Genomic DNA, 18,759 nt, shown 5'->3' on the forward strand with positions numbered 1-18,759 from the left:
GCAGCCTCGACCTGCTGGGTTCCAGTGATCCTTCTGCCTCAGCCTTCCAAGTGCCGGAATTACAGGCATGCACTACCACACCTAGCTGATTTTTGATTTATTGTAGAGATGAGGTCTCCCTGCCCAGGCGGGTCTCGAACCCGCAGGCTCAGGCAATCCACTCACCTCAGCCTCCCAAAGGCGCAGGATTTACAGGCTGAGCCACGGAGCCCGGCTTCAGATCTTTGTTTCTGTGAGAGATCACTCAGTATTACAGACTCTAGCTCCATCCAGGTTGCTGCAAAATTCATAATTTTGTTCTTTGTTATGGCTGTGTAGTATTCCATTGTGTGTATGTACCACATTTTTAAAATCCAGTCCTCTTTTGATGGACAGCATGGTTGGTTCCAGGTTCTTGCTATTGTGAACAATGCTGTGATAAGCATTTGTGTGCAGGTATCTTTTTGATAGAGTGATTTGAGTTCTTCAGGGTATATTCCCAGTAGGGGGATTGCAGGGTCATATGGGAGGTCGATATTTAGAGCTTTTAGGAATCGCCACACTGCTTTCCACAGAGGTTGCACTAGAGTATAGTTATTTCAATAGGTGTTTAAAATATCATGTAACTTGGCGAGACCTCATCTCTACAATAAATCAAAAATTAGCCAGGCGTGGTAGCGCGCGCCTGTAGTTCCAGCTACTTGGAAGGCTGAGGCAGAAGAATTGCCGGAGCCCAGTAGGTCGAGGCTGCGGTAGCCGGGAGCGGCCACTGCACTCCAGTCTGGGCGACAGAGTGAGATTCCAACTCAAAAAAAAAAATATCATGGAACTCTAACCCAAAACACAGTGGAAAATATCGCAACACTGTACTGTTGCACCAAGAGAACATATAAGTATATTTAATAACTAAGTAGCAAAATAATTTCTGGGGCAGGAGTGTCAGTGGTACCAGCAGGCAGTGTTCCAGGCTGCCTCAAATGGCAGTTGTCACACAATCTGTGACATCTAGTGTTTGGTGTTAGTAGTAGCTGAATGTTCATCATAAAAATCCCATAGCTTTGGTTGTGGTACTATTGTGTAGCCTCCTTTATTCTGCCCATTTTCTGAGGTTATATTTCCCAGGCTTCTGAGAACAATGGTTCCTAAAATGTGGTCCCACACCAGCAATATCAGCATCACTGGGGAACTTGTAAGAAAGGCAAATCTCCAGGCCTCATCCCAGACCTGCTGAATCGGAAACTGGGGGCAGGGACAAGTATATCTATCTCTATCTCTCGCTCTCGCTCTCGCTCTCTCTCTCTCTCTCTCTCTCTCTCTCTCTGTGTGTGTTTTGCTAAAAACCGTATTCAGATGTCAATCCCACAATTTACTGATTTAAAGTATATAGTTCAATGATTTTTAGTATATCCACAGATTTGTGCAACTATCACCATTATCAATTTTGGAACATTTTTTTCCACCCCAAAAGAAGCTCTGTAAATTTTAGCTACCACCCTTTAATATCCTTATGGCCAACAGCACTAGATCTTGCCTGAAGGAAGCTTATCAAACACATGCACTTTCTCCATAAGACACATCACAGTCTTCTTGCATCTGGGAACACTAGACAGTACTTCAGCACCAGGCGTGGGGGCTATTTTAAACAGCAAAATCACTGTGAAAAGAGCATTTGCTTATAATGTGAGCTGAGATAAGAGGTAGAGTGTTACCTTGTTTGATCTCAACTGAAAATGTATGTGTAGGGTGACTCAAATTTTTCATCTCTCTTCAAATGAAGTGTCATGATTATTGATTTTGGGGTTATAAATATATTTTAGGAAGTAGGCAGATTCATAAATAGATAATTCATGAATATTGAGAACTGATTGTATAATGGTTTTCAAGCTGATTTGCATCTTTAATAAAGTTATTCATTCATTTGCCCAGCAAATATTTCTTAGCAACTACCAGGTACCAGGGAATAAAGATAAGTAAGACACAGTTCTTATCCTCAAAGGGCTTAATGTCAGTCAGATTGCATGCCTGTAATCCCAAAACTTTGGGAGGCAGAGGTGAGAGAATTACCTGAACTCAGGAGTTTGAGGCGTGCCTGGGCAACATGGTGAGACCTAGTCTCTACAATAAATGAAAAAACTAGATGGGTGTAGTGGTGTGTGCCTGTAGTCCCAGCTATTTGGAGAGGCTGAGGCCAAAGGATTGCCTGAGCCTGAGGTTGTGGTAGCCAAAATTGTGCTACTGCATTAGCCTGGGCAATTCCAACTCAAGGAAAATAAAAAAAGCTTAATGTCTAGTGGGGACATGAGACACATAAAATAACAATGGTAATATAGTGTGATAAAAGCTATAATAGCAGCATGTATAGAGGGTGATGTAAGGATAGGAGAAGAGTTGGGGTAGCTTTCTGCAGCCAGTAATGTTTGAGCTGAGACTTGGAATACCACATAGGCCTTAGCCAAGCAGAGAAGGGGAGGAAAGCTATTTTGGGTTAAGAGAATGCAGGTACCAAAGGACTAGAGGTATTAAATGCAAGAGCTTGTCAATTTTGGTGGGCATTGGTAATAACTGATAAATTACTATTCTGTGAATCTTCTGAGAATTCCACTTAACCACACCACTTTTTGGATTGCTCAAGTAGTCATGAAGTTCTTCACATGCAGTTCACTAGTTTTTCCACTTGTTCTTTTAGAGGTACAAGTGGAGGTTTTTGCATTGTTTTGCATTGTTCTAAGAGAGTTTTGCATTGTTCTAAGAGAGTATTTGTACACTCAAAGGGAAAAATCAATGCTCATTCTGGAAATCTAAGATTCTGCTTTCCTGAAGTAATCTGCTCATAAGTGGATACAGTGTTTACTAAGATGTAAAGTAGCTAAGGAAATTCCCAAAACGATGCAAAAGTAATTTGTCTATTGTGAACTACCTGCCAATATTTGTAATAGTAGAAAAACTATATAAATAAAAAAAAATTATATTATCTATGGAATATGATAAAAACCAAAAAGATAGATGAAAAAATTTTAGAAGGTACACTTGAAGAGGGAATATTCCAGCATTTGATAAAACAGTTATATCCCTTCAAGTTTCGAGACATTTCTGGTCTTCTGCAGTACTGCAGAAGAACACCATGATGTCTGTCCCACTTTTCTGTTTGACCACGGAAAATCTAAACTATGTATAATGCAGAGTATCACTTCCTTTAAAGTAATGATATATAACTAAAGTCAGGAATAATATTTAGAAATCAAATCTTGGAAAATGAAAATTACCCAGAGAAGCTAACACAATCCTAACATGTTTTTGCTATGTTATGAGGGAAACCAAAACATCATCAAACATAGGATTCATTTACAAATATAAAAGCTACTATAGCACTATTTAAAAGAAGAGCTTAATAATTTGCTGATGACTATTTTAGCCATAAAAGTGGATGCCTTTTTTTTCCCCAAGGAGTAAGCTGATCAGTTATATAACTTACAATAAATGTTATACTTTTTTTCTATTTTGAACTAATATCAGTACATTAGTACATAAATGGAGGAGAAGAGAGGTTTCTTTTGTTGAAATCTCATTTACAGACCAGGAAACATCATTTGAGTTAAAAAATCTGATCTAATAAGAACAAATTCTACCATTTCATAAAAAGAGCCTTAAGTCACGTTAAAATATCCTTTAAATCTTGGATACTTGGGGAAGCTACAGAAGTTAATGTAAATAGAGAGGCAGAAGGTGACCACAGCTTTGTGGGTGAATGTGGTAATTTATAGGCCAAACAAATAAACAAAACTTTCCAGGACTGATGGTTTTTGAAAACATCCATTATATTGTAAGTTTAGATTACAGTTACATCTGAATGGCAACTGGTCTTTACACTTCTCATTTACAGTCCATAATCCTTAATTCAGCCAAAGGAGCCATAACCGTTATTCATAGGCAACTTAGGCTTCAGTAGAAGCATAAAGATTAGAGACATGAAGAGTGCTACACCAGGGAAAACTGCTGTGGTGACAACATGAAGGTGATGCTAATCTCATGATATATGGCTAGAAAGCCTTATTGTATCATATTAAAGAACGACTGTGGCACTTTGCAAATTGATGTAATTGCCATTTTGCATCTTTCATGTAACAAAGATCACTGCATTTGATAGAATACTGAAGTTTTAATGCAAACAAACTGCACTTTCTAAATAATGAAATCGTGAATTTTTTTCTTGTTTTAACTTTATAGGCTATTTCAACATTTAAAAATATCTGAGTTAAAATATGTCTTGTATATCTTTAGCAAATAATGTTACCAGTTATACACTATCCTGAAGGGCTTATAATGAGTAGATCAGAACAATAAATTAAGATCACTTACAATATGATCTATTGGAACAACTACTGCTAAACTGGGCTAATTACAAAAAAATTAATTATCCATGTTAATCTGATTTTCCATTGGAAAGCAATTCAAATGACCTGAGGCACAGGTCAACAACAAATGGGCGGTGGTGAACTCAGATGCAAGTTAGACACATACAACATGTACAGCTATGTTAAGGTACCATGCCCTGCAAGTCCTTCGTTACCTTCTCTGTTTACTCTAGATATTCTCCCTGAGAAAATTCATTCTCTTGCATGGGTCCAACTACTGCCAATATTTTTTTTTTTTAAGTTGGAGTCTCACTCTATCAACCAGGCTAGGGTGCAGCAGCATGTTCACAGTCACCACAGCCTCAACCTGCTGGGCTCAAGCACACCTTTTGCCTCAGACTTCCAAGTAGCTGGAACTATAGGCACACTACCACACCTGCTAATTTTTTGATTTATTGTAGAGATGAGGTCTCCCCAAGTTGCCTAGGCAGGTCTCGAACCTGTGGGCTCAGACAATCCTCTCACCTTGGCCTCCCAAAGTGCTGGGATTATAGGCGTGAGCCACTGTGCCCGACCTACCACCAACATTATTATGACTGCAGAAAATATATCCTCTCATAATTTCATCATGACAGCAGGCCTGTAATTCTGTCTCTAGATAGCTATTCTTCTATGTCTCACGTACACTCAAATTTAGCAAGTTTAAAGCACGAGAAACAGTTCTCTTTGCTCAACACTTCCCTTCAAATCTGTTCCCCCTCTCTGTATTTTCTCTGGATAAGGACCTCACTGCTGAGTAGATCAGGCTAGAAATCTCAGAATCATACTTGCTTGTACCTTTCTTACCTTCAAACTCCATACTCTACACTCTATAGTTTCTACTTCTAAACAGTTCCCATGTACCATCTTCACTGCCTAGGGCATCTGATTTGCTTAAGACCTTCCTCTGCAGCTGGTTCTTACCTTAATAAAAATCCAATCATGGAATCAACTCCCCTGTTTTGTCACATTTTTGCAGGAGTTCTCAAAGTATGCTCACTGGCATTCTGGTGATCAAATTAATGTACTAGAATTTTAAAAAATCAATCTTAAGTTTTTTTCTGTATAATTTTCCTAAGCCTTTGGCAATCACTACCACTTATCTACTAAAGAATGCTTCCACAGTGAAAAAGACAAGCATCAAGTAAAAGCACATTCACGGCACAATCAGAAAAACTAAATAATTTTTTTTTGGGAGTTGGAGCCTCACTCTGTCACCCAGGTTAGAGTGCAGTGGCGTGCTCACAGCTACTGCAGACTTGACCTGCCGGGCTCAGGTGATCCCTCTGCCTCAGCCTTTCAAGTTGCTAAAACTACAGGCCCATGTCACTGTGCCTGGATGATTTTTTTTTGATTTACTGTAGAGATGAGCCCTTGCTAATTTGCCCAGGTTGGTCTCGAATCCCTGGGCTCAGTCAATACTCTTGCCTCAACCTCCCAAAGTGTTGGAATTACAGGTGTGAACTGCAGTACCTTGTTCAATAGCTCTTTTTTTTTGAGTTGGAGTCTCACTCTGTCACACAGATGGGAGTGCAGTGGCTGCTCCCGGCCACCGCAGCCTCGACCTGCTGGGCTTCAGCAATCCTTCCGCCTCAGCCTTCCAAGTAGCTGGAACTACAGGCGCGTGCTACCATACCCTGCTAATTTTTTAAAATTTATTGCAGAGATGAGGGCTCACCAAGTTGCCCAGGCGGGTCTCGAACCTGTGGGCTCAGGCAATCCTTCACCTCAGCCTCCCAAAGCGCTGGGATTACAGGCTGAGCCACTGAGCCCGGTTTCTTTTTTTTTTTTTTAAAGTTGGAGTTTCACTCTGTTGCCCAGGCTGGAGTGCAATGGCATGCTCACGGCTATCCCAGCCTCGACCTGCTGGGCTCCAGCGATCCTTCTGCCTCAGCTTTCCAAGGAACTGGAACTACAGGTGTGCACTACCACACCTACCTAATTTTTGATGTATTATAGAGACGAGGTCTCACCAAGTTGCCCGGGCTGGTCTCAAACCCACTGGCTCAGGCAATTCACTCACCTTGGCCTCCCAAAGTGCTGGGATCACAGGCTGAGCCACTGAGCCCAGTCTCAATATCTCTTTGTTATGGACAAATAAAAATAGAGTTGTGATTTTCATATTGACTTTTAATTGTTGAATTTGTTAGAAAAAATACTCATAGTTTTAGAATGGAATTCATAATATTGCTATTTCATGATATGGAACATTGTGGCTTCACAGTTATCTACCACTAAAGCAAGTTTCAGAATCACCTATTTCTTTAACAAAGTTTATACTCTTTGTTCTAATACACAAAGTCGTTTAGCATTACCCTTCTTTTCCACTCTGATCTGTGTCAGTTACTAAAGCACACCCTTATAAATCAAACTACTTACTTTTCTTAAGTATATCTTGATCTTCCATGCTTCCTTGCCTAAGAATATGCTAGATTATTGGATAGGAATTTAGTTTCTATTTCACTGCTTAGCTTATTCCATCTTTTGCCCTCTTTTTCTGATTCCCTCAAACAGTTGCTTTCTCATTCTGCCTCTACAGCAATTTGTAATGTAGTATAAGAACAATTATGATACATGCACCAATGCAATAACTATTTACATATAAGTGCGCTAATTTTTAAATTTATCTATTTCTGACATAGTATCTTTCGTCATCCTTCCCTTATCCTTTTCATCTTTTCCATTCATTTCTTCAACATTAACTTTCTGATCGTCTACCATGTGCAAGACCCTATATGGAAAATGGGGATTCAGAAGAGACCAAACATACAATAATCCCTACTTTCTTTCAGTTTAGAAGTAAAATCTATAGATTCCGCTTCCTACTACAGAGGAAAACAAAAGAGAAAAAGAAGAACAAAGCAAATTCTGGAGGGAGAGGTGTAACTATTTTAAATGTGGTAGTCATGAAAACTGACACTGGGATGCAGAAGTGAATGAGGCATAGGACAAACATACATGGATATTTGGGGGAAAGGTGTTTCCAGGCAAAGGAAGGGCACATGCAAAGACCCAAAGGGTGCACCCTGCTTATAATCCTGTAGTTGACATGGTGTGGGCTACCCCAGAAGAGACCATGGCATGTGTAAGAGGGTGTGGCAGTAATGATAAAATCTCAGCCAAGAGCTGAGCAGCAATAGCTGACTACCCTGCAGTTTCCTCCTGTTGACTTGGCATGTTGGCAACTTAATCAGTAAAGACAGTCCAGAAACTCTACAGGAAAAAGTAAGCTCCATTTGCCTTAAGACCAAGTAATAGCTGGATTCCTGTTAAGAAGCCAGGATACAGGCAAAATAACTAATTTGCTGATATTAGAGTTTTATAGTATTACCCCCAATCTCTTACTGTTTGTCCTTCAAGCTGTTCATTAATTCACTTAAGTACCATTCATTCAAACACTATTTTTAAGTGCTCACACAGACAGATACCCTTAACAAAGACTATTTTAAAGCTAGTCTGGGATCCTTTCCAATCGGTTGTTCCACACATGCCCAAACACATTTAGATTAGTGACTCTATGTGATAATCAGTACCTATCTTTAAATGCTTGTTTCCAGAATATACAAGCCATTCATAAACCTCATCACTGATGCAGAGTGTGTCATATTTGATGCAAAGGTCAGCAATTACTTGGAGCTCCTCTCTGGAATACACCTATGCATATTAAAAAAAAAAAAAAGCACAGCCGATTATTATTCAATATGTGAGAAAACAACAGGTCAGAAACTATATAAAGAGATAAAAGACTTGCTTACCTTGCCAAGGGGGTTATGTGGAGTATTTAGCATAATAGCTTTGGTTTTGGAATTAAATTTACTTGCCAGTTCTTGAGGATCTAATGTCCAGTCAGAACTAGACCATTTTTTGCCATCAACAGGTTTCTAAGCATGAAGAATAAAGATGTGATTTAATTCAATTAATTCATGTTTGCTGTCTTACAAATAAATAGCCCAATAAGAAAAAAATAAGCTGGGCTTGGTGGCTCAGCCTGTAATCCCGCGCCTTTGGGAGGCTGAGATGAGTGGATTGTCTGAGCCCACGGGTTCGAGAACCGCGTGGACAGTGAGACCTCATCTCTACAATAAATCATGCTTTAGTTCTGCTTTGAGAGCCCAAGAGACCTGAGTCTTATGCTCATACCTGTTAAGCTGAAAAATGAACCTTGTCAACACTCCCAGCTGTTAAAGTGCCCATGTTCCTTCACAGGATGCAGCTATCACTATGGTTAACATGCCTGACAATACACGGTTAATTGGACATTCCTTTTTTTTTTTTGAGTTGGAGTCTCACTCCGTCGCCCAGACTGGAGTGCAGTGGCCGCTCCCGGCCACCGCAGCCTCGACCTGCTGGGCTCCGGCGATCCTTCCCCCTCGGCCTTCCAAGTTGCTGGAACTACAGGTGCGCTCTACCACGCCCAGATGATTTTTGATCTATTGTAGAGATGAGGTCTTGCCAAGTTGCCCAGGCGGGTCTCGAACCTGTGGGCTCAGGCAATCCACTCACCTCAGCCTCCCAAAGTGCTGGGATTACAGGCTGAGCCACCAAGCCCGGCTCTAATTGAACATTCTGTGACCCACCTTAGTGTATTAATTATTTTTAAAAGACAACTAGACAAATAGAGATATACAGTTAATTCCCAAATGCAATCAAAGTAGAAACTTTATCAGTGACAAAGTAATTGGCATTTAAAAAACTTCTTAAGGCATATGAACCATACTGGCAAACTTACAGGTCTTAGGGGAATGAAAACAGGTATTGCTCCAGCCATTCTCACCATGGGCTCATAGCAGTCATAGAAAGGCACCATGATTATAACCTGAAACAAAAGGAAGAACACAAATATCAATCACGAACTCATTTTATGAATACCATGTACTTACTATGTGTGAGGCACTGTACCATGTGTTGAAATGCAACAGCGAAAATGCAGGCTTTTATGGAGCTAACATCTAGGGGAAGAGATCGTAGGGATAAACTTGTCCAGGGAGTCTTTTTGTTTGTTTGTTTGTTTGCTTGCTTTTTGAGTTGGAGTCTCACTCTGTCACCCAGACTGGAGTGTAGTGGCTGTTCCTGGCCACCGCAGCCTCAACCTGCTGGGCTCCGGCGATCCTTCCACCTCAGCCTTCCGAGTAGCTGGAACTACAGGCGTGCGCTATCACGCCCGGCTAATTTTTTGATTTATTGTAGAGATGAGGTCTCGCCAAGTTGCCCAGGCGGGTCTCGAACCCGCGGTTTCAGGCAATCCACTCACCTCAGCTTCCCAAGGTGTGGGATTACAGGCTGAGCCAATGAGCCCAGCTGTCCAGGGAGTCTTAATTGGAGTCCTTGGCATCTCAGGGAGATCTATGGATGAGGCTGCAGTGGGGGCATTTGTAAATGAATGTAAAATTTTATATGTGCATAGGAAGATTTATCTGAAGAAAGAATCCATCGTATTCTAAAAGGGATGTTCCAGCCAAAGCCATTAATTAAGTAAGCCTTTATATTTCAAATGATAAAATCTAGGATATATGTGATATATCAGACAGTGAGAGAAGCAGCCTGTAAGGAAAGAGAACACTGTAATGCTCTCTGGTATGAAGTGCTAATGTAAGGTTATCATCCTGAGAGTAAAGATGTTTCTCTTTTCTCAAAGAGATTCCAAAACAAAGAGTGCATGCAGAGAGGCCAGTAAGGAAGCTATTGCTCTTGTCTGATACCCACAACCTCCCTCCAGGTACCTCATATCTGGATTCTGTCTGTTTTTCTTGCTCCTTGGACATATTCCCATCCCCTTGCCCCTCCATTCTCTCTCTCAATCACTCGTCGCTGAGCTTTCAGGTCAGTGGGTGCATCCAACCAGTCTAGTTGTTATCCCAACCCCACTTGACCAACCTGATCTACCATCCCTGACCTTTTGGTTTTCTGTAAAGGAATGCTCAAACATATAATTTATAATCTTCATATACATTCTTTTTCTATCTTTTTAAAATCTAAGCACCATTTCACGACAAGTCCATGTTATACAATTTTTATATTTATTTTAATGGCTATATGATGGTCTACTGATTTCTAGAATAATTTTCTTATCTTTTGCTTGTATAATTAACAGTGATATGTCAATTTGTGAGTGTGTAGATTCTCTTTTTTAAAATAGCTTATTGGGCTGGGCATGGTGGCTCACACCTATAATCCAAGCACTTTGGGGGATTGAGGTGAGAGGATTGCCTGAGCCTACAGGTTTGAGATCAGCCTGAGCATCTTGGTGAGACCTCATCTCTACAATAAATAAAAATTAGCCAGGCATAGTGGTGCTGCCTGTAGTTTCAGCTACTTGAAAGGCTGAGGTAGAAGGATCACCTGAGCCCAGCAGATTGAGGCTGCAGTGGCAGGGAGCATGCCACTGTACTCCAGCCTGGGCGACAGAGTTAGACTCTGACTCAAAAAAACAAAACAAAAAATAGCTGGTTGAATAACATGTAGCGTGTAATAATTCAAATGATTACTATCTCTAGGTAAAAGGGTATAAACACTTTTATGGTGTTTTATACATATAGATAGCCAAATTACTTTTGAAAAATTTGATAACAATTTACAATTTTATGAGTCTATACTAAGTTGTTTTACTTAACTTTTCATTAGTTAAGTTTAATTATTGTTTTAAATGTCTACTTTTTACTGTTTATATTTCTTAAGGTGCAAACACCTGTTTAAAGCCTTTCTATCTAGTCATACATTATAAAAGCCCAGTTGTTGTACTAGTCTTTCGATTCAAACTGAGAGCCCACTAAGTGAAATGAGATAGGTTTGGTGGTGGGTACTGTGTAGGGTAAAGAAATGAACCAAAATCAGAACTTTCCCTCGAGTGGACTGTAGGGTCCTTATTCATTTGTGAAATTTTCAGGGACTAAGATGACCTATCTTTTTAACCCTGGCGGGAAACATAGCGCCCCCAAAAAGTGAGAGCTCAGTAAAGGAAAATAAACTGGGGAGGCAGTGCAGTAGAGTGGGAAGAGTATACCTGATACTTTTCACCTTAATTCCTTTATTTTTATGATGGGAATAATTCCCTCTTTGTTTCAAGAGTATTTATTGAGCCCTCGCTATGTTAGGTAATGGCAGTGCAGCAATGAACAAGTTCTTCTGGAACTTACATCCTACTGAGGGAGATGTAATGAACGGGAAAACAAGACATTATATAATTTTAGATAGCAACAAATGCTATGAAGAAAATAAAACAGGTTAGGATGATAGAAAGTAACATGTACGTGGTTTCAAAATATGAGATAAAGTGATCAGGGAAGAAAGAACAGAGAAAAGCAAGCCAAGGGCTTGCCTTGGGCTACTCCAACAGAATGCAGGAGGGAGGAATGGAGGATGAACATCAACGTGTGAGACAAAACTGCCCTATGTTAAAGGATTAAAGGAGAGTATGTATATGAAACTGTGTACTTTCTTAATAGCTTACTGTCAGGCATAGTCGAGTGAATTAAAGATGTAAAAGAATAACATGGCCGGATGTGGTGGCACAGCTGGTAATCCCAGCACTTTGGTAGGCCAAGGCAAGAAGATTGCCTGAGCCTGGGGGTTCAAGACCAGCCTGAGAAACATGGTGAGACCTCGTCTCTACAATAAATCACAAATATTAGCTGGGTGTGATGGTATACGCCTGTTATTCCAGCCACTTGGAAGGCTGAGGTGGAAGGATTGCCTGAGCCCAGCAGGTCAAGGGTGTGGTGGCCATGAGCAGCATGCCACTGCACTCTAGCCCGGGCGACAACTCAAAAAAAAAAAAAAGAATAACATAACACAAGGAAGAGAGTGGTATCTTTTATAAAAGTTGATGATAAAGGGATATTAGAATTTAAATAAAGTATAGATTAGGATAAACATTTATTCTTCAGACCCAGCTTAAGCAACGCCTCTCTAGAGTTTTCCAGACCTGCATGAGTCACTACACCAACTGTTTGTTCCTTTTATTACTACCATAAATTATGCATTCTTCACTACTGACTAAATTTACAGCATTCCTCTTTTTTTTTTAATTAAAAAACTTTTTTTTTAAGAGACATGGTCCTATTATATTGCCCAGACTGAGGTGCTGAGACAACAGGCAAAAGCCACACCCAGCAGTACAACATTCCTCTTAATCCATTTGCAAGTCTATTTCTTCTGCTAGACAAGAAACTGCTTCCTTATGGAAGTTATTTTAAAAATCCTTTCATAGTGCCTAGTATATAAGAGATCCTCAGTAATTTCTGAATAAATGAAAGAGGTCAACAAACATTAAAGTAGGGATACTGGCCGGGCTCAGTGGCTCAGCCTGTAATCCTGCACCTTTGGGAGGCTGAGGTGAGTGAATTGCCTGAGCCCGCGGGTTCGAGACCCACCTGGGCAACTTGGTGAGACCTCATCTCTACAATGTCAAAAATTAGCCGGGCGTGGTAGTGCGCGCCTGTAGTTCCAGCTACTTGGAAGGCCGAGGGGGAAGGATCGCCAGAGCTCAGCAGGTCGAGGCTGCGGTGGCCGGGAGTGGCCACTGCACTCCAGTCTGGGCGACAGAGTGAGACTCCAACTCAAAAAAAAAAAAAAAAGTAGGAATATTGAAATGATAATAAGGAAGTAGAGATAGAGATGACTAAGGTTGGTGCCAAAGTTGGTCTTACATCACAGTACTAAGAAGCAGAAATCGTTCAACCTTCCTGTTATGTATCATCACACTGTACTGCTAATACCATACTGGGCTCAAAAAGGCATAGGTTAATCTTGTACACTGAGTTCAGACTAAAGGTTATTTTAGCGATGAAAACAAAAGATTCTTTTTCCTCATCAGTGCTATCCCCTTCTACCTGCCCTTATCTAAATAGGCTTTAAAAAAAAAAGAATGAACCACATGCAACAAAACGGATGAATCTCACGAGCACAATTATGAATGAAGGGAACCAGACCCAAGATCACATACGATGATCAAGAGCAGCCAAAATGAACTTATGGTGATAGAAGACAGAAGAGTCATTACCTCGGGGAGAATACAGATAAGAAAGAGGTATAAAGGAGCTTTTTGGAGTGCTGGAAATGTACTGTATCTTCATTTGGGTTGTAGTTACATAGAAATTGATCCAGTTGTACATTTAAGGTTTGTGAACATTACTGCTAATGCATTAGACTTCAAACATAATTAAAAATAAAAAAGCATGTAAAATAAGTAAAAGATTCAAAGGCAGGACAAATGATAATGATTAATATAGGAATATAATATGATAATGTTAATATACTTACTTCATCCCCCTCATCAATTAATCCTTGAATAGCATTAAAAAGAGATCCATATGCTCCTACTGTCACAAGGATTTCTTTATTTGGATCAATTTTATTTTGATAAATCTTTTCATACAGGCAGGATAGAGCTTTCACAAGTGATGGATGGCCCTGTGGGACAAAAATTAAGAAAAAAAATTTTGAATCTGATTATGGAACCTACTTGTTTAAGGTACTATGGCTCTAAGATGTAAGACTTTTAAAAATTTGAGTTTGCTGTTTATAATTATGCAAATAAATTTATATTTTTAATGATAATTAAAAAAAATTCCTACATTCAGAGGTTTCCTATGTGAATGCATAATAACTTGCTAATGATTAAGACTTCCTACAAAAATGGAGGGTTTGTGAATATATAATTTCAAAGTGTCTGCTTTGAATAAAAATGAACCCCTCATATATTTTTGACAGCAATTAAATCATACTGAATAGAGGTGATTTGTTTCTCAGTTAAAATAAGTAAAAAAACAAAACAAAAAAATCCCTTCTCGGACGCTTTCCAAATGCTGGAAAGAGGGTTATATCAACCAAAGGCCTGGGGAGAGAGGGCAAAAACAAACTCACCAAAGACACACTGGTGGTGACAACGGCAAATGTTGGAGGAAGTATAGCATTCCTCATGTTGACAGCTAAGAGAGTAGCAGCTCTCTAAGATAACTACTTTCATAAGAGAAGTGAAGGGATTATAAATGCACAAAGTCCAAGCAGAGCGCAGTGGCTCGTGCCTATAATCCCAGCACTTTGGGAGGTGGAGGCCAAAGAATTACCTGAGCTCAGGGGTTCTAGACCAGCCTGAGCAACATGGCAAGACCTTGTCTCTACAACAAAACAAAAAATTAGCCAGATATGGTAGCACATGCCTGTGGTTCCAGCTACCTGGAAGGCTGAGGTAGAAGGATCGCCTGAGCCCAGTGGGTCGAGGTTGCGATGGCTGTGAGTGTGCCACTGCACTCCAGCCTGGGCGACAGAGTGAGACTACAACTCAGTCAATCAATCAATAAATCAATGTACAAAGTTTGAGACATGCAGGGAGTTTGAAGACTCGTGGACTGGCTCTCCCTCAATTCTTGTCTTCTATGTTCTCTCCCTTCTCTCCTTTGCTTTCTTTTCTTTCCCTTCTCCTATCCTTGTCTTATTTGGTAGTGAAGTCAATATTTCTTATTTTTATCTGAACAGCATTGACTTCCACTCTTTACTTTTCAGGAACCACCCTGATTTTCTACCGCTTGCAAGTAAGAGTGCAAGTGTGGGTCATATGCCTTTGTTTGAACACACTTTGGGCTATGGAGGAAAACAAAGGGGACCCCAAAATCAGAATTATTTTTTGGAGGGCAGGCCCCTTGTTTTATATAATTCTCCCACTAGCTTAGTGTTCTAGAAACCTGTCAGCATCAGTGTAATAGCTAGCGTTGTTGTGGGAGGCTGTGTTCGGTTTCACAGAATTTTTCTTTTAGAGAGTCTGTCAACTCATTTGCCCATTTCATTATGGGTGATTTAGAAAAACAACGTGTGGCGTGAAATTTTGTTTACTGAATGTTCAGCAGTTTTTGACCAAAAAAGGCATGGATACTGTGCCTTACCCTCTGTATTCACCAGATTTCTCTCCAAGCAACTTTTTGTGTCTCCAGATAAAAAAAGTCCTCAGAGGGAAATGTTTGGCCAATGTGGACGAGGTGAAACAAAAAATGGCAGAAGCACTAAAAGGCATCAAAGTCGACAAGTTGAAAAACTGTTTTGAGCAGTGGAAAAAGCATCTTGATAGATGTATTACATCAAACGGAGAGCATTTTAAAGGTTACTAAGTGTAAACACATGAGAATAGATACACAATTTTATAAATAAATTCTGTTTTTTGGGGGTCCCCACTTGTAATAGCAGGTTTAACAAATTCTAGCAAAAGGTAGTCTGAAAAGCAACTATATAAACTTTACAATGTTTCCTTAAAATAATCAGGGTTTTCACCTGTATGAGGGCCACTTGTATACCTAATACCGAATTGTATCCCACATCGTTTTTTTTTAGTTGGAGTCTTATTTTGTCACCCAGGCTGTAATGCAGTGGCATGCTGCTCACGGCCACCACAGCCTTGACCTGCTGGGCTCAGGCGTTCCTTCCACTTCAACCTTCCAAGTAGTGGGAACTACAGGCGTGCGCCACCACATCCAGATAATTTTTTGATTGATTGTAGAGACAAGGTCTCGCCATGTTCCCTAGGCTGGTCTCAAATCCATGGGCTCAGGCAATTCTCTCACCTCTGCCTCCCAAAGTGCTGGGATTACAGGTGTGAGCCACTGTGCCCAGCCTACCCCACATCTTAAAAAAAAGGGGGGTTTGTGTTTTTTAAAATTTTTAATTATAAAAATAATTTATGCTTCATATAATAAATAAAACTAGGCAAAGATATATACAATTACAATTGCTCCTCAGTATAAACCCATCCTCATCTGCCATAAGTGACCAGAGATTTACGAAAACTGGAAAACAAAAACTGGAAAACAAGTAAGTGTGCATAGTTGTGTTTTTTTTTTTTTTGAGTCGGAGTCTCACTCTGTTGCCCAAGCTGGAGGGCAGTGGCACGCTCCTGGCCACTGCAGCCTCGACCTGCTGGGCTCTGGCGATCCTTCCGCCTCAGCCTTCCAAGTAGCTGGAACTACAGGCGCGCACTACCACGCCTGGCTAATTTTTTGATTTACTGTAGAGATGAGGTCTCGCCAAGTTGCCCAGGTAGGTCTCGAACCCACAGGCTCAGGCAATCCATTCACCTCAGCCTCCCAAAAGCATGGGATTACAGGCTGAGCCACCGAGCCTGGCCATAGTTGTGTTCTAATAAAACTTTGTTTATAAATGAGTGGGTCAGATTTTAGCCTACAAGCCGTAGCTTGCCAAACCCTGCCACAGATCAATTTGGGGAGAACTGACATATTAACCATATTTAGTTTCCCAATCCAAGAATATCATTTATCCCTCCATTTATTGAGGTGTTGCCTTACTTCTCTTGGTAATGTTCTATAGTTTTCATTGAACAGATCTTGCACATGTTTTAAAAAATTTAGTTGCAAATGTTTTGTATTTATGGATGTTATCTAAATGAAATTTAAAAAAAATTTACTTTCTAATTGTTCATTTTTAGAAATACAATTGATTTTTATATATTGGCCTTGTATCCTGTGGCCTTGCTCCAATTATTATAGAATATAACTAATATAGAATATATACATATATAATAAACTATATATAGTAGAATTCCTTAGGATAGTCTATGTGCATGATTATTTTTTCTGCAAATGAGGGTTTTAATTTTTTTCTTTCTAACCAATATACCTTTATGTCTCATAGGGTTCTAGTACACTGCTGAATAACAATGGTGACAGTGGACATCCTTGCTACGTACCCAATCTTTGTGCATTATGTGGATTATGGGTGTAATCTGTAGCTTCCTCATAGATTCCCTTTATCAGATTGAGAAAGCTCCATTCTATTCCCAACTAAAAGTTTTTATTATATGAGGGTTGAATTTTGTCTGATGCATTTCCTATATATACTAAGATGATCATATGGTTTTTCTTTTTTTACTCTGCTAATATGCTACATTTCAGTGACTGATTTTTAAATATTAAACCATTTTTATGTATCTATGCAAACAAACACACATACCTGGATTTGACTTGCTAAAATTTCAGGATTTTTGTTTCCATGTTCATGAGAGATATTGGCTTGGAGTTTTCTTTATTTCTTTTTTCTTTTTTTTGAGTTGGAGTCTCACTCTGTCACCCAGACTGGAGTGCCGTGGCCACTCCCAGCTACTGCAGCCTCGATCTGCTGGGATCCAGCTATCCTTCTGCCTCAGCCTTCCAGGTAGCTGGAACTACAGGCAAGCGCTATCATGCCTGGCTAATTTTTGATTTATTGTAGAGATGAGGTCTCACCAAGTTGCCCAGGCAGATCTCGAACCCGTGGGCTCAGGCAATCCACTCACCTTGGCCTCCCAAAGTGCTGGGATTACAGGCTGAGCCACCGAGCCTGGCCACACTTTTTTTTTTTAAATCAGGGTTTTTGTATCAGGGTAATGCTGAAACTAATTTTATGAGATCAGCATTACCCTGATGCAAAAACCCTGACAAAAAAAGCCAGACAAAAACCATTAAATATTTCAGACTAAAAGAGTAGATCATTAAGTAAAAGTTTTTCATTTTACTCTATTTTCTGAATAGGTTTGTGTGGAATTGATATTACTTTGCCTTTAAATGTTTGATAGAATTCACCAATAAGCCATTTGGGTATTGAGGTTTGCCTGAGCCTGCAGGTTCAAGACCAGCCCGGGCAACTTGACGAGACCTTGTCTCTACAATACATAAAAAAAAAAAATTATTTTCTTTCACTGACATGGGGCTAGTAAGGTTTTCTATTTGTCTTTGCATCAGTTTTGTATATTTCAAATAATTTCAACCAAGTTGTCAATGTGATGACATCCCTTCTTTCATTTCTCATATGGTACTTTGTGTTTTTCTTTTTTATTGATCAATCTTGCTAAACTTTTACTTATTGATCTTTTCAAAGAACCGGCTTTTGGTTTCATTAATTTTCACTATTGTGTGTTCATTTCTTGCCTTTCATTATGGATTTGACTAGGCCAGGGAGGGGGGTATGTGGAATAAATAGGTCTATGATGAGGGTCTGAGGGTGGGCCAGGGAGTGAGAGTCTATGGATAGCAAGGAAACCCACCTGTGTCAAATTCTGTGACACATGTCAATCTTACTGCTTTTTTTCTGTCCTTCTCTTCCCAAAGCAAAGCCCTAGCATGAATTTTTAGTTAGGCTAATATAAAGGACAAAAAATAAATACACTTCTTTCTATATCATCCCCTCTCCATTTCCACAATATTATAAAAGGAAGATAAATGCTCAGTCATATTATAACTGACTAACAGATATAAGCCTACAGTTCAAAAGCACATTTGAATAGAGGAATTCTCTAGATGTTCTTGGCATTTCATCCCAGATGAATGGAAGCTGAGCTAGGGTAGACAGAAAGAGAGCAACTAATTGGAAACAGAGTATATTAATTAAGGGGTCAGCGTTGAGGCTGAATAAG

The 18,759-nt window shown here is 39.8% G+C and overlaps 1 protein-coding gene across 3 annotated transcripts in view; it reads right to left on the minus strand.

Moving 5' to 3' along the window:
* The window catches only part of KYAT3 (kynurenine aminotransferase 3), a 67,093-nt gene that overhangs the window by 21,129 nt on the left and 27,205 nt on the right, over positions 1 to 18,759 (minus strand). For 2 of the 3 annotated variants that reach the window (XM_008055051.1, XM_008055058.2), the window contains exons 5-8: positions 13,629 to 13,778; positions 9,100 to 9,186; positions 8,126 to 8,251; positions 7,904 to 8,024 (exon numbers count right to left, since the gene is read on the minus strand). In XM_008055051.1, the coding sequence (XP_008053242.1) occupies positions 7,904 to 8,024; positions 8,126 to 8,251; positions 9,100 to 9,186; positions 13,629 to 13,778 (484 nt within the window). The remainder of the gene's footprint in view (positions 1 to 7,903; positions 8,025 to 8,125; positions 8,252 to 9,099; positions 9,187 to 13,628; positions 13,779 to 18,759) is intronic. The other variant, XM_008055063.1, reaches the window with a different exon arrangement.

Source organism: Carlito syrichta, unplaced genomic scaffold (assembly GCF_000164805.1).
Source record: "Carlito syrichta isolate Samal-C Ts95f unplaced genomic scaffold, Tarsius_syrichta-2.0.1 Scaffold80509, whole genome shotgun sequence".
NCBI lineage: Eukaryota > Metazoa > Chordata > Mammalia > Primates > Tarsiidae > Carlito > Carlito syrichta.